At 44.9% G+C, this 24,111-nt stretch overlaps 1 protein-coding gene and 1 long non-coding RNA gene across 5 annotated transcripts in view; both read right to left on the bottom strand.

Annotated features, from left to right (window-relative positions):
• Positions 1 to 2,721: 2,721 nt before the first annotated feature.
• Positions 2,722 to 5,880, bottom strand: E330032C10Rik (RIKEN cDNA E330032C10 gene). Its single transcript, NR_167655.1, has 4 exons — positions 4,164 to 5,880; positions 3,842 to 3,997; positions 2,944 to 3,098; positions 2,722 to 2,771 (listed from the first exon to the last, which is right to left on the bottom strand). It is a non-coding gene; the product is annotated as an RIKEN cDNA E330032C10 gene (long non-coding RNA).
• A 7,617-nt stretch (positions 5,881 to 13,497) lies between these two features.
• Positions 13,498 to 24,111, bottom strand: part of Lclat1 (lysocardiolipin acyltransferase 1) — a 135,384-nt gene continuing 124,770 nt past the window's right edge. For all 4 annotated transcript variants that reach the window (NM_001081071.2, NM_001177967.1, NM_001177968.1 and 1 more), the window contains exon 6: positions 13,498 to 17,148. In NM_001081071.2, coding sequence (NP_001074540.1) covers positions 16,646 to 17,148 — 503 coding nt within the window. In that variant the 3' untranslated portion in view covers positions 13,498 to 16,645. The remainder of the gene's footprint in view (positions 17,149 to 24,111) is intronic.

The raw sequence follows: 24,111 nt of genomic DNA, 5'->3' as shown, positions 1-24,111 counted from the left end.
CAGGATTCTCTGTGGCCTTCCTTTTCAAGCTAAGACTGCCAGGGTCTCTACTGTGGGGTTTGTGACCAGCTGCCTACATTTACACGAGATCTCTGTAAGAGGGGGTAAGCTGTGAAATACTCACAATGGAAGTACACCACTAGGTTTTTAGTGGGACCTTTATACTGTCAGATGAGGTGGCACTGTGTTCTCATGTAGAGCTGTGTCATTCACCTTGTCCTTACACCCTCAGATGAGGTGAGACTGCATGTTCTCGTGTAGAGCTTTATGTGACACCAAAACTATAATGTCTCCCTGCCATTGTCTGCCTCATTAAGAAGACACTGACTTCTTCAGTTTAGAAAGAAACGTGTGTGTGTGTGTGTGTGTGTGTGTGTGTGTGTGTGTGTGTGTGTGTGTATTCTCTGCATCCCTGGGAGCTTCTCAAGATATCCCTCTCTTCTGTCTTGTCCATCTGTCTATAGGATCTTGTATGCACTTGTTGGGTTGGAACTCTGGAGAGACATGTAAGGACTGTGAAAGAGGTCATGAGCCCACATTTGGGGGCCAACTTGGAGGTGTAGCCCTCCTGTGGGAAGTTTGGGGCCAGGATGGATGTAGCAACTGCCTTTCAGGCCTCCTCTGGATAGCCTGGCACTGAGATCAGAAGTAGACCGGAGAGTTCAGTCCACTCGTACTCATTGTTCTGCTCTTCCAAGCCTAAACAAAAGCTATCCAAGAGATCCGATGTCCAAGACCCAGAAATCCTGAGCTGTGGGGCCCAGCTCTGCCACTTGAATTAGTGCTTTGTAGACTTAGCAAAGTCCTTTATGTGCCACGGGACTCGTCCCATCTGTGATCGGAGATATGGGCCAGAATACCCTTCCTGTGCCATCCATTCATGGGGACTTCTGGTTGAGGCAACCAAGAGCTGGCTTGGAAACTGGCCACAGGCCTCTGACAAGAGCACACTTGTCTCTCCCATTAAGCTCTACCATCCTCCCCTTCCAAATGTCACTCAGAGATGGATGAAGGTCAACAGCCCAGTGCTAGTTCAACTGCTTATGGCAGACAATGGTATGTTTTCATCACTCACTGTATATTACGTGTTTTATGTACGTATTGTTATATACCATACCCTAAGCTAGGTCTTATCATCCCAGTCTTCCAGCTAAGAATCTTCAGGGAGGTTAAATAGCCCTGAGCTCTTCCATGGGCTCATGAAGTGGATCCATGATGCTGGTGTAGAATCCAAATTGGCCTTTGTGCTCAGGGCCTGTGTTCTCTCTGTGACATGGGACTGCCTGCAGAAAAGTCAGATTTTACCCACAGCCTTTATGACCTTGCCTCCCTGGGGCTCTACCGTTCGGGTAGGGCAAAGCTGGCGATCCCCAAAGTTGAACTTGGTGTGAGTAGTAAAGGAATACAGGAAGGTGAGGGAGCAGAACCCAGCGCCATCACCAGGGCCAGGCACAGGGTGCTGGGGAAGGAAGGTTCCTCAGAGGAAGGAGACAGAGGAGGCAATGCTCTTCCTCAGTACCACTTACTTACCACATCGAGGTTTGCTGTGGGGTGGAGACTTTTTCCAGCATAGAACACTTCTCCCCTCACTTATCCAAGGCTTCCTGGAATGTCCGTGGCATTAGCCACAGTGTGGTATTCTCTGCCATGATGTTGGAGTAGACATCAGCTGTGGGTATGAGCCACGGTCCAGAACCAGAAAGTGTTACCTGGGTCAGCATGAAGATAATGGAGGGAGGGGAAGGCCACCGTGCACCGAACAAGGAATGTAAGAGAGGACCTGAGGAGGTTTGGCAGAGGACAGGGGAGCGTGGGATTCTGACACATCTCACTACATGGCAAACAGAAGCCCAGTCCTTATCTGGCAGTCCCCCGAGTTGCTAAGCTAATCTCACAGGTGCCTCTCTTAGCCTCTACAGCAAGCAGCACCGGAGTAAGGTCTCTATAAAACCGGAACCAGATGATCTCATACCTACTGACAACACTGCAATCTGCATACAATCTACACAATATATATACATATACATATATGTATATATAGTGTGTATATATATGTGTAGTATATGAATATGTGTATATATAGTATATACATAGTATATGTATATAGTGTATATATAGTATACATACATGTATATGTATGTATATATAGTATATACACATATATATGTATATATAGTGTATATAGTATACACACACATATATAGTATATATATAGTATACACATACATATATACATGTATATGTATATACATGTATATGTATATATGTATAGTGTATATATGTATGTGTATATGTGTGTATGTATATATATATATGTATATATATATATATATACACACACACACACACACACACACACACACACATATATATATATACTGCTGCAGCCTTCAAGTTCTCCATGAACTAGCATTAACTCCTCCCTTCCCACTTCTCTGCATACTGCCCCCTTCCCTATTGCTCTCCCACCCAACCACCCCCTAGCAGAAGCCAACTATTCACAAAAGCTGGTGGATTGAGAAAGTAGGCAAAGAGTCTGAAATTATCAACTCAGTTGTGTTTATCCCTTAATCTACTCCTGTTTGCTTAACATTTAGCAAAGGGACCTCATTTCATCGTCTTCAGCCTACCTTCTTTCCAACATGGAATGCTATGTTTAAACACAAGGATGGCCAGAAAAGGTCTTCTTGGATTTTCATTACTTTTTTTTTCTTTTTTTATCAAGTTTCCTCACAGGGTCTGGACCCCTTTTCGTCTCCAGCAGACACCGCCTGCACAGAAGAGTTAATGATACACAGTAGGCCTGAACCCCTGACATCTCTGAACAGCAGAGATTGGGAACATCTGGTCCCCAACTGAGCAGAGAGCGGGACTCTGCATTTCCCTCACTGGCCTGGCCTGATTCTGATACATACAAACTGCCCTTTGTCTGATCAATACCACCTCCATTTGGACATCTGCAGGCCCCATTCATGGCTCATATCCTCTGACCTTCTTTTCTTCCAGCCAAGAAGGATGACACACTGGCCCGGCATTCTCCCCCAAGCCCCCAGCTGTTTTGCTCCTTAGCTTCGATAGGAAGACTGTGGGGATGTTTCCTGAAAAGTGAATGGGCAGCACGCGTTGGATGAATGACAGTCTACACTGGAAAATCTGACTGCATCTCAGGCATGCTGTGTAAAGGTGGGGGTGGGTTTCCTCCCGAATGAGCAAACCAAGTGGAGGGAGAGAGTCATCGGCAGAGAGCCTCAAGGAAGTTTACTCAGTTCCTGGAGATAGCGCTACCACCACGTAGCCAGGGTACAGTTATCAAAACCAAAAATCTAACAGGAATTACCATCGGGCAGTTGGAGCACACTCAGATTTTATCAAGATCCCATTTTGCATGGGTTTGTTATATCTCTTTACTCTCCTCCACCCACAATTCCCCGGTCCCTCTTTGATGAGGTCATAAGATGGCACCCATTTGGGGACTGTCTGAGCCTTCCTTGAGATCAGATAAAGGTGCCCTTCTTAGAGAACACACACTATCAGCCTGACTTAGGCTAATGATGTTGATTCCAGGCAGCTAAGGATTGACTATTTTTTTCCTTCATAATAAACTCATCTGGTGGCGAGGCCCTGGCATTTGCATGCAGCCTGATTCCAAGCATATATTTTTACTCGTTGAATGTAAAATCAATCCACTGGTTTTCCTGTGAATGCTATTCCGTGGTGGTGATTTACTCTTGCCACAGGGTGAGTCCCAATTCCCCCCACTTCTACACTTATTAACTGGAATGCTACAGCAACCAAAAGTGGCTCCCTCCTTCCCCATTTATTTACATATTTATTTACTCACACTGGCTGGAGCTGGTGCCTGCTTACTGTATTCTGTGAGGTGTAATTCCCTCATATCATGGGTTGTCTGATGGCCTTCCTGTTGTGGCTATGCCTTAGCTTGGTTCCTGTAGCTCATCTTGTCCTCGTGGTGGGACTGAGAACACACTTAGTAAGTCTGTGAGAGGGTTCCCAGAGAGGAATGTTATTCTGGCTCTGACATAAAGAATAAACTTAGCCCGTGATGGGCTCAAAATCGGAACAGACTTCTGGCAAGCAAGACACACGCTCGACCTGGCTGGAGGAAGTAGGTCGCTGGTGCATCTTTCGAGCCTGCATCTTACCTTTTCTGTTCTGACCTTCTCTCTGCTTCCTGGTCCGTGTGCTGAGCCGCATTGCTCCTTTAGAGATTCCTTTTGGTCCCTATCAGGGAGGCTCTCAGCCCAACAGTGGTTCCCCCGTGTGTCCTGCCATCTGGCCAGGTGCTGTCTGAGAAAACACTAGGACAATGTTTGCTCCTGTTCTCTCATAAATATCTGGTAGAGTTTTCTAGAGGTATCTCACATGAGATAATCAACAGATGGCGGAATTCCTCTTCTAGTAACACACACACACACACACACACACATACACACACAGAGTAAAACTGTTCTATGTCCCATACTCAGCTTTTGTTTGCTTCAGAAAATAGCTATCTCCACAAAATGGAATATTTATATTAACACATAATAGAGATTATATAAGTACTTAAAACATTTGTTGCAGTAGGTACTGATCGCACGTAATCTGTAACTATTTGAGGTCCTGAACAACTTTTTAGATAGTATAAACAGGTCTCTGACCATGAAAAAAAAAAAAAAGACTATTCTATGTTTTTATTTTCTTTTATAGAGTATTTTTGCTAGTGGTTTTTGAAGACAGAGCTGCACTTCTCCACCCCCACATCCTTCTCCTCTAGAAGCTGCTAGCAGATGAGGAGGTCTCCATCAATTGCCTCGCCCCCACAGAGCCCCATGTGGCCTCAAGAGCCTGTTCCCATCTCAGGCTTGGCTCAGTGCCGGGAAAGCAGGCTCATCCCTGACCTGACACACCAGTAAACACAGGAGGACTTCCCGGAACACACGGGCAGGCAACGCTCTTCACACATCAGAAAAATGAGGCTATCGAAAATGAATTTGACTCGTTTATACATCTTTTTAAGGCATCAGGCATGTAAAATAGCTAATCTGCTTTGAATGGGGCTGTAATAAAAGTGTCATTGTCAAGCTGTCCCCAGAGATCAGGGGACAGCAGATTCCTTTCAACCAGGAGACATAGCTGCTCTCCTGCATCCATCCCACTGTGGTTAGAAAGAACTGGTTTGTGTTGGTCAGTCCAGAGGTATCTTAGCCCCTGGCATGAGAAGCTAATGATAAAACAAGATCTTATATGGGGGCTGGTTTGTTCCTTTGTCTTTTGTTTTTTATTTTTAGCCTGAATGAGGTAGAGGGGATGGTGTGTCTAGGGCACTATCCTATCTCACAGAGAAATCAGATCCAGTCTCTGCCCTCGGGTCTTGTGATACTGCAGGGCTGCACCCAGGACAGGCCTGGAGCAGAGGAGCCACGGCCCCGCAGGACTTCTCAAAGGCCAGCCAGCCACAAGCTGGGGAAACACTCCTCTATTCTCCCACCTGATGAGTAAGAATTATGTGGAGTGTGGGCAGGGCGTGGGCGGAGCCTGGGGGAACCTGGGCGGAGCCTGGGTGGGGTAGACTCTGTTTTCTAAACATCCCAAGTGATGGCCATATAGTACAGAGGAGCTTAGGCTCTCAATTCCAGATGAGGCTTTCCCAGGTCTCCCATAGCAGCCCCCACAGACATTTTATAAACCACGAGGCTCAGTGGAAAAGGGAAACGGACAGTCTTTGTTGAAATACTATTAAAACTTTGAGAAGATAATCACCACACAGAACCCAATATCCTGATGATTACCCAAGTTTCCTCCCACACAGCCTGTCCTTGGTCTTCGGCCAGTTTCCACAGCAGCCTCTTCATCCTGGTGGCTCTGCTAAGTAAGCCCTCAGGAGGCTTCCCCCAGGTGGCTGATAGAGGGGGCTTAGACAACCTGGGAAAGAATGAAGTCATCTCCAGGCAGGGGAGGGGCCAGAGGGAGGGCCTTCTCAGCTCTTTTCAAGCTCCTTTCCTATTCACAATGAGCTTGTGTTTCCTCAAAGCCTGGTTGGGGGGTTAGTCAGTGCTGTCTCCTGGCAGCAGAGCCAACCCCTCATTTGCCTCTGTTCACCATGGTCTTAGTTAGGGTTTCCACTGCTGTGAAGAGACTTCAAGGCAGCAACATGACAGCATCCAGGCAGGCATGGTTGAAGAGGAACTGAGAGTTCTACATCTTCATCTGAAGGCAGATAACAGAAGACTGACTTCCAGGAAGCTAGGAGAAAGTTCTCTCAAAGCCCACCCCCACAGTGACACTCTTTCTCCAACAAAGCGACACCTCCTAACAGTGTCATTCCCTGGGCCAAACATATTAAAAGCACCATAACCATCAGCAATCGCCCACTGCTATCCCTGGCTCATCACCTGTACCCAATAGGAGCTGACCAGGGGGACCGAGTCTACCCTCCAGTCCCTGACAATGACTGCTCAGGAAAGGCACTTCCTGTGGTAATTTCAGTCTTGCAGAATGAAGGAGACGAAAAATAGATTCTCTCTCCGGCCAACCCCTGGGACAAAATGTCAGTGAAAGATGCATCAATGCCCTGGTTGTCAGTAAAGAGAGCCATGACTGGCCACAGGAGACTCGAATGCTCATCTGTCGCTTGAGGGTGTTTTCTGGAAATGGTGCTGTCCACGATACTCTGGGCAGTGAGGAGATAGCCGCCTTGTGGTGTCTGAGTTGATGGCTTGTGCTCAGCGGCTGGGGACACAGGGCCATCAGCCCTGCCTACACACAAGCTTTGGCATCAGGGTTTGTCAAGCCTTGGCACTGGGTTCTACCCCTGATTTACTGTCTCCACCTCTGTCCAGCTAGCTTTATACCCTGGAAGGTGGCACACCATAGTCAGTGGTTTGGGGTTTTTTGTTCTTTTGGGTTTGTGCTTGTTTGTTTCTGTTTCTGAACGGAGTGAACATAAGGGTGCGAAGGGCCAAGACCTCAGCATGCCAGCTTCCTCCTGTTGTATGCCTACGCCCCACATCTAGTAAAGCTCAAACTATTCACAAGTAAAGTCAACTTGCACATTACCTATTGCTTCTAGAACCTCCAAGGCCAAATGCTCACTTTATACACAAGGAGCCAGAGGCCCAAGTTTCAATTCTGATGGTTAACAGCAGCAGACTGGATCCTAATTAGAGTCTGCTGCAGAGCTTGAAAACCCCTGGGGTCCAGACTATCCACCTGAGCCATTAGGATGGGGCATGGCTGTGAGTATTAAAGTGTTACAGTGAACCAGGTGCCAGGTTTGTGGGCCGTGGTCTCAGGGAAGGAAGTAGAGTCAGGGCCTGTGGCCAGGCTGGTAGAACTCCTGCATATCCCTCTTGCCCATCTCCTACTCCCCACTCCAGCTCCCACCCTACCCCACCCTCCGTTCCAGCCCCTGTTCACTTCCTACAAATCTTGGTCCTTGTTAAGCTGTGGCAGAAAAAGCTTCCAAGAAGGGCTTGCTGGAGGAAGGCTTTGGAGGGTTCTGTTAGTGGATTTAGAGTCTGCAGGGTTTTGCCAGGCGTTCAACAGGCCTCTCTGCCTGCTCCTTGTGAAGGGCTGGCGTTTTTGCTTAGAAGGTTCCTAATGATTTGGGCTTTAGCAGCTGACCCAGGGAAAGATCCCCAAGACTCTCTACAGGGTCCTCTAGGCAGCCCCTGAGGCAAGACGGACCTGCTTCATGCACTGGCCATCACGCTGCAACCATTGAAACTCAACCCTGGTGGCTTCCAGCCCCTGCTCAAAACTGCTCACGTAAGCAACACGAGTTGAAAGCTTAGGTAGCATCCGGGAGACTTACTAGATGGAGGAGAGTCTCCATTTGCATTTCCTGACCAGCTTATTTCACTTAGCACGATGTCTTCCAGTTTACTCACGTTGCCATAAATGTCTAAAGTTCTGTCATCTGTATGTGTCTATATCAGGCTTTTGTTAGTCTGGTTGTTCGGGCTACCTTCCCTGTTTTGGCCACAGCAGACAGCGTCATTCTGGGTTATCCTTTTGATTTCAGCTACTCGACTATATAAGCAGAGAAAGGTTGTCAGGTAGCTCATTGGAATCCTAATTTTGAATTTTTTAAAGGAATATCCACCACGTTGCTTTCAACGGTGGTTGCGATTTGTATCCCCACTGAGTCCATGGGTTGAAATTTCTCCATATTAGCAACTGTGAGAGCACAGTTACTGTACTTTTGATTTGCGCAGTCCTGACATGATGCCGAGGACCATTTCAGATGATGCTCTTGGCCATTTATCTATTGTGACTGGGAAGATGTCTGCTCAAGTACCATTCCTGAGTTTCAAAACGGGTCACAAGGCCTTTCTCTATTGAGCTGTAGAAACTCTTAAATATTTTGGAATATTTAATCCTTACCAAAAGTGCAGTTTGTGAATGTTTCCCCTGATTTTGCAGGTCGCCTTTTCGCTCTGTTGATTGGCTGACTCTCTGACTTTGTTGCCTAAGAATGCCATGTATCAGACATCATTGTTAAGATCCACGTCATACGTCATTGCTTCTAGTCTTAGGGTCTCAGATTTTCTGTGTAGAAGCTTTAAATCTTTCCATTGGTTTGTGTGTCAGGTGTGGGTATAGCTCTTTTGTTCACCGGGATATGCAGTTTTCCCAATATTGTTTTTGGAGATGTCTTTTCCCCTAGTACGCATTCCTGATGACTCTGGCCATAGGTGTGTATGGGTTTATATCTCTGGAGCAATATCTTTACAGGAAGAATATTTCCTGACTGTTCAGCTTGACGCATAGTTTGGTATAGAAAAGAAAGCCAGCATGCAGAGTTATCTGCCGTTGGTCTGCCTTTAGGCAGCCGTTTTCACGATAACGAGTCGGTTACACACACCGTCCAGATGTACTCACGAGGGCAACTAGTGTGGCGTGTCGTCCCTCCTAGTTTTCACCTTATCTCCCGTATTCACCTCTCTGTTTTGGGACTATCATTCTGTTTTCCTGTGGCTGTAGGAGTCTCTTGCCGCTGATCCCTCGGTTCTTTTGAATTGGTTTCTTTGGTCTTTGCAAACGTCCTTGGCTTTTAGTATTTCAAAATGATCCCATTATTCACTGGTCTGTCTAACCTAGGTGCAGCCACTTGTCCACAACCCTAGGTTTCTTTTTCTGGGAACAACAGCTTTCTAGAACTGGGCACAAGGACTCTCATTGCTACTAGCTGGTTATTAGCATGGCTGTTTTTGTTATTGTTGTTGTTTTATTTGTTTTTTTCTTTCTTAAAACATTAGGATTAGGGCTGGTGAGATGGCTCAGTGGGTAAGAGCACCCGACTGCTCTTCCGAAGGTCCAGAATTCAAATCCCAGCAACCACATGGTGGCTCACAACCATCCGTAACGAGATCTGACTCCCTCTTCTGGAGTGTCTGAAGACAGCTACAGTGTACTTACATATAATCAATAAATAAATCTTTAAAAAAAAACATTAGGATTATAGAGGTTTCGATTTTATATTCCTGTATCTTTTGTGCTAAAATCCCCACAGTTCTTGGTAACATCATAACTATAACAAATATAATACTGTCAGGGAATAAGCTTGTATCATTACTAACAATATGGCGATAATACAATTTCAGTGTTTTTTCCCCGCCAAGGTAGTTCTTTTGTCTTGACCAAGTTTACTGTTGGGACTTTCCACCTGTCACTAAGTACAGCTGCTGTGGTCTGAATGTTCATGTGCATGTCCCCAGGGTGATGATGGCAGGAAGTGGAGCCTTTTAGAGGTTGTCAGTTTGCAGAGGTGGACCAATGGACAGGGTTAATACTATTATATAAAAGAGGCCCCTCCTGAAGGGGACATAGGAAGACATGAAACAAGAGAAAACATAGCAACAGTCACCTAGGAAACCAGGCCCTCCTCACTAGACCCTGCCCCTCCCTGTAGGTGTCTCTTCAACTTAGGGCTTCCCAGCTTCCTGACCTATGAGAAATAGGGGCTCATCACAGTTTGTGGTGGCCTTATAAACAATAAACAGACAGAGACAATAGTCATTTTATCTTTTTGTATTATTTCTAATTTTAGCATAAACATATGTTCTGTCATGTTTAAAAAAGAATTTGAAAGCATACCATGTGTACCTGCACACACATGTAAGCCAAGGTGTGTGGTGTGTGTTTGTGTGTGTGTGTGTGTGTGTAGGTCAGAGGACACCTTTCAGGAATCAGTTCTCTCTCTGCCTTGTGGGTCTTTGGACATGAACTCAGGACACGAATGCCATGCTTGCTCAGTGAGTGCTTTTTTTGTTTTGTTTTGTTTTTTTTACCAGCTTTGTTTTTTGTTTTGATATGATTTTTTAACTGTCCTTACATAAACAATCCTGACTTGGAACCCTTAGTCTTCTTGTCTCTGGCTCTGGGGAACTGAACACGGGCATGAACCAGCCAGCTCCGTCCCTGGTTGTATCCGGATGGTCTTTTTAGGTCAAGGGTAGCTTAGCTGTCAGTCTCCTTTCCTGTTTTAATGTGCTATCCTGGAGATAACTCCCAGCTTCAGGCTCCTAGGCAGAACTTGGCCATATAATTACATGTACTCAGGATGATTTCATTAACCTCCCCCCAGACATTTAAGTTTTTCATGCTCCCAGTCACGTGAAGAGTAATATTACGGCATCTCACAATGTTTGGGGCAGTGCATTTGAGAAGCAGGATGTGGGAATGAAGTCACATATTAGACAGTGGTGAATTCTCCTTCAGGGATGAGGAGGGAAGATGGTGAGATCTATTAGAAATGTCTCTCACAGTCTGTTGGTGAGCTGTTTTCTGTTTGTTTGGTTGGTTTTGGGTTTTTTTGAGCTGGCTTTTCTACTTTTAATAATTCAGATCCCAATAAAATTTTGGTAACACATACTGTCAATCAAAAAATGATCTTCAAACAAATATATGTATATAAATATCTATAAATATACATACATATACATGCTAGGAAAAAACCCCATATAGTTGTTTTTTTAAAACAGGGTCTCTCTATATACTCTGGCTGTCCTGGAACTCACTATGCAGACCAGACTGGGTTTGCCTGCCTCTGCCTTCCAAATGCTCAGATTAAAGGCATGCACCACCCTGCCTGGCTTTCTAACTAAAATACCAGTAAAACAAAATGACCTTCCATGCCTCAGTTGCTGTATTTCATTTTGGACCCATAAGCCTCTGCACTCCACTTGTTTTAAGACAATGCTTTGCAACCAGCTTCCAGAGACTTTACTATGAAGAATGTGCTGTGCACTTCAGCATGGCTGGGCTGAACGGCTTGCAGTAAGAAAAATACGAGGCACCCTTATCTTAGCTTTCCAGAAGCTTGTAATTGAGTGCAGGGGGTGAGACTGAAAAGTAGCCGTGACCTAAGATAGCCCATGATCCAGCAAGGAAAGCGCTGCAAGCAAAGACTTCCCGTGAGGAGAGGGGGAGAGACGTTTCCAGCTAGATTGAGTGGAAAGATTTCCTGGAATAAATGAGATTTGCTAAGACTCGCTCTCTCACAGGTACTGGAAGAGGCAAGGGGGTATGATGAGGCCCAGGGACTCAGCGAGGCTTGAGTCAATAGGAAAGGCTCTACAGTGCGTCGGGGTGGGGAGCCTGAGAACAAGGGGGCGCCAGTTAGACGGACCTGGGCTAGGCTCTGTGCAGTAGCCATTAAGCAGCTCTGGAGACTGATTTAAATAGTGGTGTGTTGAGGTCAGTGGGTCCTGGGAGCTGAGACTGATGTGGGGAAAAACCTGTCCAGGCTTGCTCGGGTTCCATGTGTGGAATTAATAAGCACGAGGAAAAGCTACTTTGAAAGAAAATGTTGCAAGCTTGTGTGTCCAGGCAGGGGAGGAAAGGATTGAGCGAGTTTGAGATTCTGAGCCCGCATAGCACTGGTAGGAAAAGAAACAAGGCAACAAGGAGGATACCTAAGAACATGTGTGGAGTCTAAAAGACAAATGTGTAGCTCCTCAAGTGCCACTGCCTTTCCTTGAGACAGGTCTGGTCTCTCATTGGCCAAGCACTCATTCAGTAGGGGTGGCTGCCTGGCTAGCAAGCCCCAGAGACCACCCCCAACCCAAGCCTTAGCCTCCCCTGTGCTGGGATGCTGGGATTACAAGAGGGGCCCCCATACCTGGCTTTTGCTTTTTTTAATGTGGGTGCTAGTGTTGGCTAATCAAGCCGCTTACTGAATGAGCTATCTTATCTTGCCCCCGGCTCCTCCTCTAGACCTCCTCCTCTTTTTGAGACAGTGTCTTGCTATATAGTACAAGTTGACGCTGGATCCATTATGTGGCTCAGGCTAATCTCAGCCTTGGGATCTTCCTGCCCCCGCCTCCCAAGTGCTGGGATTATAAACACGGGGCATCATGACTAACACAGGTTGATGAGACTTTCCACGAATACAGCTCTAGGGAATCTCTGGCTTCCTAAACATCCACTGCACTGCTGATAGTGACTGCTGTGAAACTTCTCCCTGTCTCCCTGGGCTGGGCCTGAGAGCATGGAACGTCCATCTACTCTAGAAGATTTAAGATGCTTAACAGGTAGGGTGGACATTTGTGGTCACTTGGCTACCCATCACAAATATGCTATTCGCAAGAAGATTCTTATGATTCTGCCAAGGCATTTCCCTCCAGCCCTCAGTCCTGGTAAATTAGGAGAAGGTGTCCTATCCCCAGATTCAGAGGGTGTCTAGTAACTAGGAGGACACAGTATTTCTGGGTCCAGGAGTGAGTCCTGGATTTAGTGTTGTTTGTCCCTAAGAAAGCATCTTCTCTCACTTTTTGACTAGACTTAAACCTTGAGGATACATGGATCATGTAGCCATGTGGATCCTGTGTCAAGTCGACCCAGGCAAAACACAAAGGGTTTCTTAAGTGTCCTTGTATTTGGTATTTACAATGTACTACAGCGGCACTTTCTGTGTCCATGGTTGGCATTGGAGGTTCAGTAAAATGACTCAAGCTGGGTGGTGTGGGTAGGGGGGCTGCAATCCTTGTTCTTTTCGAATCCCGCTCCTTGGGACCAACACGGCTTGCACACACAGTGCTCACTGGAGAAGCAGAGGCAGAATGGGCTTGGGAGCTTACAACAGGTTCCCCGAAGCTGTGTCCTTTTAGCTAATGAAGTTCTTTGTACATTTGTCACATTTTGGTTGAAGACTTGTTTTTGGAGTCACCCAGTCACACAGACAGTGAGGTGAGGGATGGAACACGGAGTCCTTATCTTTTTTTCTCCTTTAAGCACCCGTGGCCTGCACTTATGGAATGCACGGTTGTCCTGAGGAAAGCAGGTTCTGTCACACTGGGGCATGAATTCAACTGCACAGTGCCTCCCCATCTCAATCAGTGAACAGTGCATTCGGATCTAAATGAGACTGCATTTAACACCCATCCTGATCCTCAATTCCTCCTTAACACAGGGTAAGCCCATGACATCAAGGGAAACAACGGCCCTGTGACCTTTACTTTGTCGTTCCTGTAAAAACAGAATCACAACAGCTTTTGAACCATGTAATTCACTCCATTTTATTCTGGATGCATTTTACAGGTAATTCACAAATATCCCAGTGGACACTGAAGCTAAGGCCATTCTGTGAGTTATTTTTAAAACTTGGGTGTTCTCCGTGTAATGATCTTTTAAAAAGAAGTTACCAAAACCAAGACTCTGAAATAAAAAATTTTAGGTAGGTACAAGACACCTTTTAGGGCCACACGTGGTGTGAAGTCCACTTCGTGGCCAAGCAATTGTTTGCCACTGTGTAAGAACTAGGCAGCCATAGCTCAGCACCGAGCTCCCTTCTCCATGTTACAACATAGCGTTTTGTTTTGTTTCAGTCAACCGCTGACCCACTGGTATTGAGGCACCACTTTCCTCCTAGTGAGTGACGAGGAGAGACTTTATCTAAGAACACGGTATACAATTCTTAGAACAGGAAAAAGAAAGGGACCCACAACTAAGGCACTGAAAGCACATTATTGTATATAAAGAAATGTAAACAGTTTAACACCGACAGGATCCCTCTGCTAGTCCTTATTGTGACTGTTCCAGAGCTTCTTTGTTGGGCTTGAGAGCCGGTGAAATGGAACCAATCTGCAGAATTCAGACTTATACCAACATAGGGTCTGCGTGTGGCGTGGTCACCATTAGAACACGAGTGGAAGGCGCTGCTTCCTTCTCGGGTTTGTTCTGTGGGCGTGCAGAGGCAGGATTTTAGGGAGAGTCTTAAGTGAGAAGCTCTCGCAGATAGATATGTTTCTACTTCATTTTCAGTCTCTCCCGCCATGTTGCTTGACTAAAGTTTAGGATTCCCTGGGTTTGTTTCATCAAAGACACACAATGTGGGAACTCATCACCCAGCCTCTATATCGGTTCATATTTTAGGGTGAAATGGTTCACATTATAAATAACCCACAACTACTATATGTAAAATCTCTTCCAATGGGATCAACTAGCCAACTAGTGCTGCGAGCACTTCAGCTCACCTGCACAGGGAGCAGGGAAAGAGTCTGCTGGAGCACGGCTGAGCTGCTGAGCCCTGGCTGAGCTGCTGAGCCCTGGCTGAAGGTGTGGCAGGGGCATTCCTTAGGCTGACAACCATCAAGGCCACATCTGCTTAGGCCTGATGCTCAAGTATTGACTTAAAGCAGTTCCAAGCTCAAAAGCATTAGGTGTATATGCATTTTTTTAAATTAAATAAACAGTTTTAATACAGTTAAACGTGTAGGTAAGAACAAATAATTATAATTTAAAAACACGTTTATTTTTATTTTCCCCCTCCGGAGAAATTCCTCTTAAAGCAAGTAGAGTGTCCACATTCTCTAGTTTTAGTGCTGTATTAGGAATTTGGGGTAGGTAAAGTAAAATTAAGGTATTCTCTACCTTAATGTTTTCTATGATCAGAAGAGGGCGAAGGGAAGAACAAGAGACAGAGAGCCTGTGGGTGCCCAATGAGATGGACAGCACTGTTAACCGAGCCCAACTACTGTGGGCAAAGATGACAGCATTTCTCTTTTTCCTGGGCAACAAATTGCTAGCTATTTCCACATTTAAATGTGATCCATCAGAGAAACTTAAAATTGGAAGCCTTTCTCATTAAGGGAAAGAAAAAAGGGTGGGGGGAGGGTTGTGTGTGTGTAACCTTAAAAACTAGGGAGTCAAACAGCTGTGTTGAGGGCAGGTGTGCACAGCTACTAATTAGTAAGTTCCCAGCAGGATTAAAGTGAGTTTTGATGGAGCAGTTAAACATGGGCTGGCTTGTTTCTCCAGAGGCACCAGTTAGCACTCTCCCACTAACAAATGCACAAACATCAAAAAGCCAGACTTAACCACGCTATGCTGATGGTGTCCTGTCCCCAACGGGGCTTTCTCAGTGTGCTTGGCAAGATGAGGAAGTCCTTACCAGGTACAGATGCGCACTGCCATCTTAGGAAAGGCAGATTTCTGTCTGAGCACACAGGGCAGTTAAGAGCTGCTGAGACTGTTGGATACTGGGGTGGGGTGGGGTGGGGAAGCTTCTATGTGCCTCTGTCCCTGCCCCAATCACATGACACAGATGGGAGCATGCAGCTCAGTGGAGTGGAAACAGTGGCCACAAGGATTCTCTTACCCAGGACACTGCGTGCTCGCTATTGGTTTGCTATGTTGTCACTGCTTCCAAATGATAGGAATATTTGGCAGACAGTAGGTCAGTGTGTGTTTAAATGTCACTGTTGAGAGATGACTAAAAAGAGAGAGTGTGTCCTTGCTATCACTGAAAGAGCTCATTCTGAGTTAGCAGTTTTTGTTTTAAGAGTAAAGTTATCAAGGTTTGGGGGCTTTAGCTACACCATCCTGTCTGCAGGCATGTTTGTTGTAGCTCTAATGGCAGAAGGCAGACACCCTGCATGCATAGGACAGACACCTGCCTTCCAGTTTCTGTCTGAACTACAGATGTTTTTCTAATGCATCTTTACATGAACCAGTCCACGCTACAGATGACGCTCCCTGGTGACCATCAGGAAGGCAGGACTGAGTGTGAGTGAAAAGCAAGCTGCACCAGTTTCTGTCTTTTAAAAGCCAAATGGAGAGCCTGACGGTGCTCCCTGAGCTGAGTGCAGATGTGATTTCCAGGCGAGGAAAGGGGGTCTTTTCCTGCCTCACTCAGCACAAGAGACTATCAGTGATGGAGGGCTCCCTGCCAATGGGGCTCAGCTTAGGACAAGGCAAGTCCACCTTTGCGTTTGATTGGTGTAAAAGAATTAAAGAATGGACTGTGTCCTGCGGGGGAGGCAGACTACTACCTGCTTAGATACACTGGGGCTGGTGTTCATGGTGCCAAGGCTACCTCTGAGCCAAAAGTCTGTCAGAAACAGGTTGGTCCTTTCAGAAAAGCTTGCATTTTGTCTTGACAGCTTAGTGATTGTTTGTAATACTCTGACCCTAGTAATTCACAGCGATTGACCCCTGCTACATACTCAGCATTGGAATTACATTCAGAGATTTTAAAGAAACCATAGCAATATTTCCCCCATAAAATTAAGTGCAAAATACCTTTAACAAAAAATGATGATAGTAAGAAACATTTGACATAGTCATGCAAAACTCGTCTCAGTTTACAAAGACTGACATTCCCGTGACAACCCTAGGTTTTCACATGAACGCCGCCATCTTACTCATTTTTCTTTGAATTTAAATGTGGGTGCTTGTGTAAAAAACGGTAACATGCAAGTTCAATGATTTCCAGTCCACCAAATATTCTCTCCTGCAGCACGAAGAACACAATGCTGATTATAAAATACCACCGAACAGGGCTGTACAGATATATGAGCAGGCACATTGCAGAGCAGAACAAGGCCCAGTACACTATGGACAGTAGCTTGACCACAAGGACTCTGAGCTCAGACTTGCAAGGTGGAACTGTACTCTGCCCAGTAAAGTGGAAGTTTTTCTCTCCTTGGTAGAAGGACCGAAGCCTCTCCTCCTTTTCTTCCCACCTTCTGTGGCACCAGAGCTGAAGGTCCTCCTTGGATGTGGGAAGAGAGTCAGCTGGATACCGCTGGACGTGGAAGTGGATCTCCTTGGGAAAGTCTCCAAGGAGAAGGTGCTTCTCAGTTTGAGGGATGTTGTAAGGATATGCGACCGTGATGTCATGAACAGCATCGAGGTTCTTCCCTAGGTTTTGGAAAGATGAAAAGAGCTTTGCTTTAGCAACCAACAGTCAATGGGGTGGCAGTGCTGATTCACTCTGCGAGGCACAGCCACGAGCATGAAGAATCAGTACAGAGTGAACCACCACGAACAAACAAGGGCTAAAAATACCAGTGTTTCTGGGTACTTAGGTCAATATTTACCAGCCATTTTTAGCTTTTTTCCCCGTTTGCTAATTACCACAAAGACCTTTAGAAAGAAATTATCTTCATTCCCAGAAATGGTAATCTGCATTCTAGAACTTCATGAATACACACAGTGAGCAGGATCTGAGGTAGGACTTAAAGGCTATAGCCCAAGCCTTCTGCCACAAGATTTGTTACACAGACATTATTAATACATTTATCTCTTCAAAGGCAATAGAAATGTACTCTCCTTTACCTTAAAATGACCACGGTAACTGCTGCAAAAGAACCTCAGAAAGAAACAATGTGAAGAAATTGTCAATTTCTTCTATTATACAAACACACACACACACACACAAGCATAACAACTTTGATTCTGACCTGAAACACCATTGTGCACAGGCATTTGGGAAAGGTTGTTTTTGAAGTCACAAGCCAGATGCTGGTGATGAAGAGACAGCTGACATGGTCCCAGTGTCCTTCAAAATGTTCTCAACATAGTTAGGGGAACAAGGATGCACAAAGCCCCAAACTGTCCCTTGGGGATATGGGAGATGAACGGGAAGGAGCCAGTTCTGTAGATGGACAGGGTAGTACACTATGGGAATGGGACATTAAAAACAGGCTGGAGCACATGGCATGGTCCAGGCCTTCCTCTACACTGTATGTGTAGAGAAGCATCTTCATGGTAGCCACAGATTTTAAGCAAGGATGATCTTGGGGACAGCGGGGCAACAGCCGTGTGGCTGTTCCGACAGACTAGGAAAAGGAGGCAGGCCAAAGGAATAGATCTGTATAAAAAGATAACAAGAACTGATGTGGTGCAGCAGCCAAGGAGGAATGCCAAGGACGGAGCCAGACTTACTTTATTTTGGCTTGGCACTGAGCTAATGGTAAGAGCCTTTGCAGTTAGAGAATCAGTGGTGCACTGTAAGAACTGCAGAGTACAGTGGACCATTCACCTGACCATTCAACTGAACCCAGTACACACGGGCCCTGGAAGCCTAGTGTTTGCTCAAGGGCAAGCACTGCTGGTATTATTGTGAATGTTGCTCTATCTTTAATGAACAAACATAAGAGTGTTTTATCAGTTATATAAAACAATAGATTTTGTTGACAGTTTCATACAGATACGTAATACTCTTTGACAATATCCATCCCCTGGCCCCCTCTCCCCCCCAGTGAACAGACTCAATGAGGATTTGAATTTCATCAGAAACAGATGACGCAGACAGGACTTACCTGTGCGACAGTGGTGAATCCTACATGGGAAAGAAGTCCCTAAAAGGCACAGGAAATCTGGAGACCAGTCGGACTATTCTAGACTGGGGTGTGACAGCACTGTCTCCCTCTCTCAGAATCTAGGTAAGCATATTGCACTGTTGATGTTTTACCTCGGTAGCACCGATCGCAAAGAAGCGAGGTCATCTACACCATGCCCCCACACACTTGCAAAGAAGCGAGGTCATCTACACCATGCCCCCACACACTCTTCCAACTTTGGAGGCTACCATTTTTATAATTCAGCATAACTCTTCCAAATGATTCTTCAAGCCCTCTGTACCTGTCGGTCTTGGTTAGACCATGATTTACTTTAGGTTAATGACCAGGTTTCAACTTGTTCCCTAACAGTCCTAAGAGAAGCCGTTTCCTTGACTAAAAAGTCAGTGTGGTGCTGACGCCCTCTCCACACACAAGCCAAGCAGAGCCAGTGTGCTGCTGAATATTGCACCTTAACTCTACCCTCAGCTCCCCACTTCCCTCATAGTGAAGGAAAGATAGTCTGCCATGTCCCTGCCTGAATCAAAATTATGTTCAGATTTCACTTATCTCAAAAAATTCCCCTGGCCTTCACCCAAACCCAATTTAATCATAGTTACCGGCATCTCCATAGCACTGCTCAAATCCTTGGCAGGACTGCAGCTCTGTGTAGCTCCTAGCTTTTACTCCTCATGCTGCACCGGTTTCACACTTGATTTTTGAATCTGTCTGTTCTTAATGTCCTAGCCCTTCTCCTACAGTGTCCTTCTGTGTGTATGATGTATATATGTATGAGGATGTGCATGCACATGGAGGCCACAGTGGGATGCTGGGCATCTGCCACTACCACTCTCCACTTTTCTCTTGACATAGTTTCTCAATAAACCTCAAGCTTGCCAGATTGGCTGGCCACCAAGTTCGTGGGTCAATCTGTTCCTGCTCCCCAGCAGTGGGGTTCATGGCACACAGGGGCATGTCCTGCCTTTACAGAGATGCTAGAAATTGCCCTCATGCTTATGGAGGCAATGCTCTTTACTCACTGAGCCAGTTCCTCAGCTCCTATAAGAGGTTCTTAATATTCATTATGAAATATTCATTGGTTGTCAGAAATTTTTATCAGAACTATAAGAAAAATGACTTACTTGCTTCAGTGAGAAACTAAAGCACTTGTCCATATAGAGTGTGTGTGTGTGTGTGTGTGTGTGTGTGTGTGTGTGTGTGTGTGTGTGTCCCTTCATGTTTTGGGGGTGATGATGTTCAGTAACTAACTTGTATGTTTTTGACACAATGACAGTAACTCAAGACAAACAGCCTAGCTTCACTAACGTGCATAGCATGGGGTGAGGTAGGTAGGGAGTTATAGAAGTGACAGCTTGAGTCAAAATTCTGGCTAAGCCCGCTGAGCAAGTTACATGGTCTCCCTGAGGCTTACTTGGCTCTTGTATCTATAAGTACATCAGTAAAAGGTTGTGAGAGTTAAATAAGATGTCCAGGAAAAATCACTAGTGTCTGTGAATGTCAGCTATCACTATCATGGGCCATAAGGCCAACAGGAGAAGCCATGGCCTTTCTCTCTAGAGCAGTTCTAATCAGCATGCTGGCTGTAGGAAAACTGCATTTGTATGCCCTCTCTATCATTATCCTTAGCATTGTTTGCCTAGAATCTGAGGTTGTCAATCAGAGCCCTCCTGGTTGGGCCTTTTTTCACTCAAGATAAATGTTCCAACTGTTTTACAAGTCTGTGTCCTGACTTCAAACATATTTATTTTTACTCTTGCTGGAATACCTGATCCAACTTCCTTCAACATCCAGCTCCAATGAAGAGTGCCAAGTCCAGGGTGGCCCTGCCTGCCATGAGACCCAGCTGCCACTGTATGCTCAAACAAGAACCACATATTTGCCTCTTGAAAATCTTGGCACCTAAAGAGGTTCTAGAAATTTGCATGTGAGCAGTATGGGTTATGATTTATTTGAAAATATGAAATATGAGAATATGGAAGTTATACCTTCTTTGTTGGTAAATTATAACAATTTTAATGGGCAAACGCAAAGTGAGCTCTTGGACACAGTGTTGGCATTCCTTCTACACTCTGCCCAACATTCACATAGCAACAGCCAGGTAGGTCTAGTTTGCTATAAAAAGGACTGTTAGGCCTCTCCCTCTGACTCTCTGCCCCTTTTCTCTCTCTGCCCCTTGCCTCCCTCTCTCCCATTCCCCTTCTCCCCCCTCTCCATATGTTCCAGGATGGTCTCTTCCCTCCCTCCCTCCCCCCCTGTCCCACCCTCTCTTTGTCTCTACTCCCTTCTCAACTCCCCTTCCCTTGCCCGCAAATAAGCTCTATTCGATACTACATCTGTCCATCTTATGGCTGGTGCCTCAGCCTCCTTCCCACCGCACCATACCACACTCTACAAAACATTCCCTTGGATTTATAAAACATGTCACACAGTAAGTTCATAAATGTTAGAATCTACCACATGACCTCTATTTGTCTAGTGAGACTTGGTTGACCTTGCCATGTTTTGTTTTTCTAACTTGGGTTCCATGAATTTTTGTTCCTGGAAGGGTAATAGTCTGAAAGTCTCTTATGCTTGAGATTTAGAACTTTGCAGGCTACCATTTTTATAATTCAGCCTAAGTACAGAACATCATTAGAGTGTTTAGAATACAGAGATAAGGGGAAGGGGGGCTGGAAAGAAGATACTTCTTTGGCATTCAAAGCCCAAGCTTTACAGGTAGTTTAAAGTTCCCTTAAGTCCTGATTTGGACCTGGATAAACCAGGAGAAAGGTTTTGCTTAGGAAGGGCAGTCAACAGTCCTGATAAGCTTTAACTTTTATACTAAACCAAGATCTTGATTTTATATTAAGTCAAGATCTCTAGACAACACAAAAGCCAGAGGACTCTGCTTTGCTGTGTAGGAGAGCCCATTTCTATGCAGGTAGAAAGGCTGGCTTCTTTATCATATCTCATCAAGAGCCTATGGTCGGGGCCCCTGAGCCCACGGGAGCTAAGTTCCACCAGGTAAAGAACCAGGGGGTGGGGCAGCAGGGCTGCAGGGGCTGGGCTCAGGCACACAAGGTGCCTTTACTCACCAATTAAAGACAGGGATTAAGGAAACTGTTTCTGCTATTTCTAAGGTTTACATCATCTGTACACCTAGCTGCCATCAAGAGAAAGCATCTTCACAAGATCTCATTGCTTTTCAGAAGAGTTAAAATTACAGATATGGATGCCACCTACCTGTCATCTGACTGCACTGGGTCAGAAAACTTTACATTTCATTTTGATACCTTGATTAAATAAATTAAAAGAAACTCTAGCAGGATTTGCTCTGTTTCATAGACTATAGCTGTTGGAATTACTTTATAATTCTGTTAGCTCACTGGGACTTCAACTGTTTCTTTTAGTGAGAGGAACAAAGCAGTTGCTTACTCTTTCAAATCTTGCTTATAAGACTCTAACAGACACTAGGGGGATTCTTGATACTGTAGCCATGTTTCAATAACCATCAGCAGTTGAAAACTAATACAAATATTTTCCCCCCAAATGTATAAGGGATGTTTGTGATCTCAAATTGAGGCCACAGTCACTAAAAATTCTAACTAGTGTCAAATGCTCACCAGGAATAGGAGATGACCAAAACCTCATACACTTGTATGCTTAAAAGGAAAACCTGGAAGAAACTTTTGTGGACTCCAAACCTACCAGAAGGAAGGGATGTTGCTGTGGCCATGCCTACTAAGCCTGATGACAGAATGATACATGTCCCCAACAGTGACCTTAAACAGAACTACAAAGACGGTCAATTTCCCTTATTTCCCCATTTTATAACCAAGTATGTATAAATTACACCAAGGATAACTTTATAATTCATTTTGATACCTTGATTAAATAAATCTTAAAAAATCTAGCTGGATCTGATTCCATAAATTTAATTACAGAGAATGTCAACCTATCAACCAACCATGATGCATTTTATGTTAAAATAAAAGCTAAAGGCCACTGATTATCTTTGTTTTCATATATAAAAAACAAAACAGAAAAATTGCCACCTGGGGCAGAGGCTGGGTTTTCTAACTAAGTAAGCTTTCTCTGGCACCAGAGCTGGCACACGGTTGTACTGATAACAGACCATGACATGCTGGCACTACTCAACCCCCATGAACACCATCCTGAAGGACAGAGTCAGAATATATAGACTAAAAATAGGAATAAATAAGACACCTTTCAGCTTCAAACTAAGAATATGCATGAGCCACTTAAAACCAACTGGCATTAAGACTTAAACAGTACCAAGTTCATCACTAGAGAAAATCCTCTAATTTCCTACTTGGAACATTATTCTCTGTTTTTGTTTTGTTGAAAATATATGGGATGAGAAATGGAGACATATAACAAGTAACTTAGACTAAAACACTCTTTTATACTTTCCATCCATATCATTTAAAATTTCCTAAAACATTTTATGGATGAATGTTTCAAAGAACGAAAGTCCTTAGTTTTTGAATATTTACATTATTTCCACTTAAATAGAATTAAGTGGTATGGTGGTTTGAATATGCTTGGCCCAAGGAGGTGTGGCCTTGTTGGAGAAAGTGTCTCACTTTGGACTTGGGCTTGAAGCTCTACCCAGTGCAGAAAAGTCTGTTCCTGCCTGCCTTTGATCAATATGCAAAACTGTTGGCTCATCCAGCCCCACATCTGCCTGGATGCTGCCATGTTCCCACCTTGATAATGGACTGAACCTCTGACCCTGTAAGCCAGCCCCAATTAAATGTTGTCTTACAGAATTTGACTTGGTCCTGATGTCTATTCACAGCAATGGAAACTCTAACTAAGACAAATAGATATTTTTATAATCAACAATAGTAATTTTCTAGAGTATGTTGAGTAGCTAGATCAAAGAATGTGAATGAATGCATTAAGAGATTTTTTTGCTACATATGAAAAAATGACTCCCAGAAATATTAAATACAAACAAGAAATCAATGGCATACCTTTTTGTATTTTAACTAATGCTTGTACTGTATTTTTAGAAAATTGCTGAAACTTTTGTTTTATAATTTTGCTTTGACTTTTTCGAGACAGGGTTTCTCTGTGTAGCCCTGGCTGTCCTGGAACTCACTTTGTAGACCAGGCTGGCCTCGAACTCAGAAATCTGCCTGCCTCTGCCTCCCAAGTGCTGGGATTAAAGGCGTGCACCACCACGCCTGGCTTGTTTGGTTTTTTTTTGGTATAGACATTATGCTTTATTATATCTGTTAGTATTTTGCCTCCTGATCATCAAGGAGGTTTTTCCTTTTAATTAATTTATGTGTGTAGGGTAGGTGTGGTGAGTGGAGGCAAGAGGGTGCAAGGTATCCTTCCCCATCACTCTCGGCCTGCTCCTCTGAGCAGGGTCTCTCTCAACTGAGGTTCAAGTCTCAGCTAGAAGCTGACAGACTCCAGAAATCTTGCTGCGTCATTCCCCTCAGAGCTGGGGGGTACAAACAGACATGTGCAAGGAACCTGTGGCTTGTTTGTGAGTGCAGATCAAAAC

The sequence above is a fragment of the Mus musculus genome, chromosome 17, assembly GCF_000001635.26.
Source record: "Mus musculus strain C57BL/6J chromosome 17, GRCm38.p6 C57BL/6J".
In the NCBI taxonomy this organism is placed as follows: Eukaryota; Metazoa; Chordata; class Mammalia; order Rodentia; family Muridae; genus Mus; species Mus musculus.
Note: the sequence above shows the minus strand (reverse complement) of the source record. Positions and strands in the feature narration are given on the sequence as shown.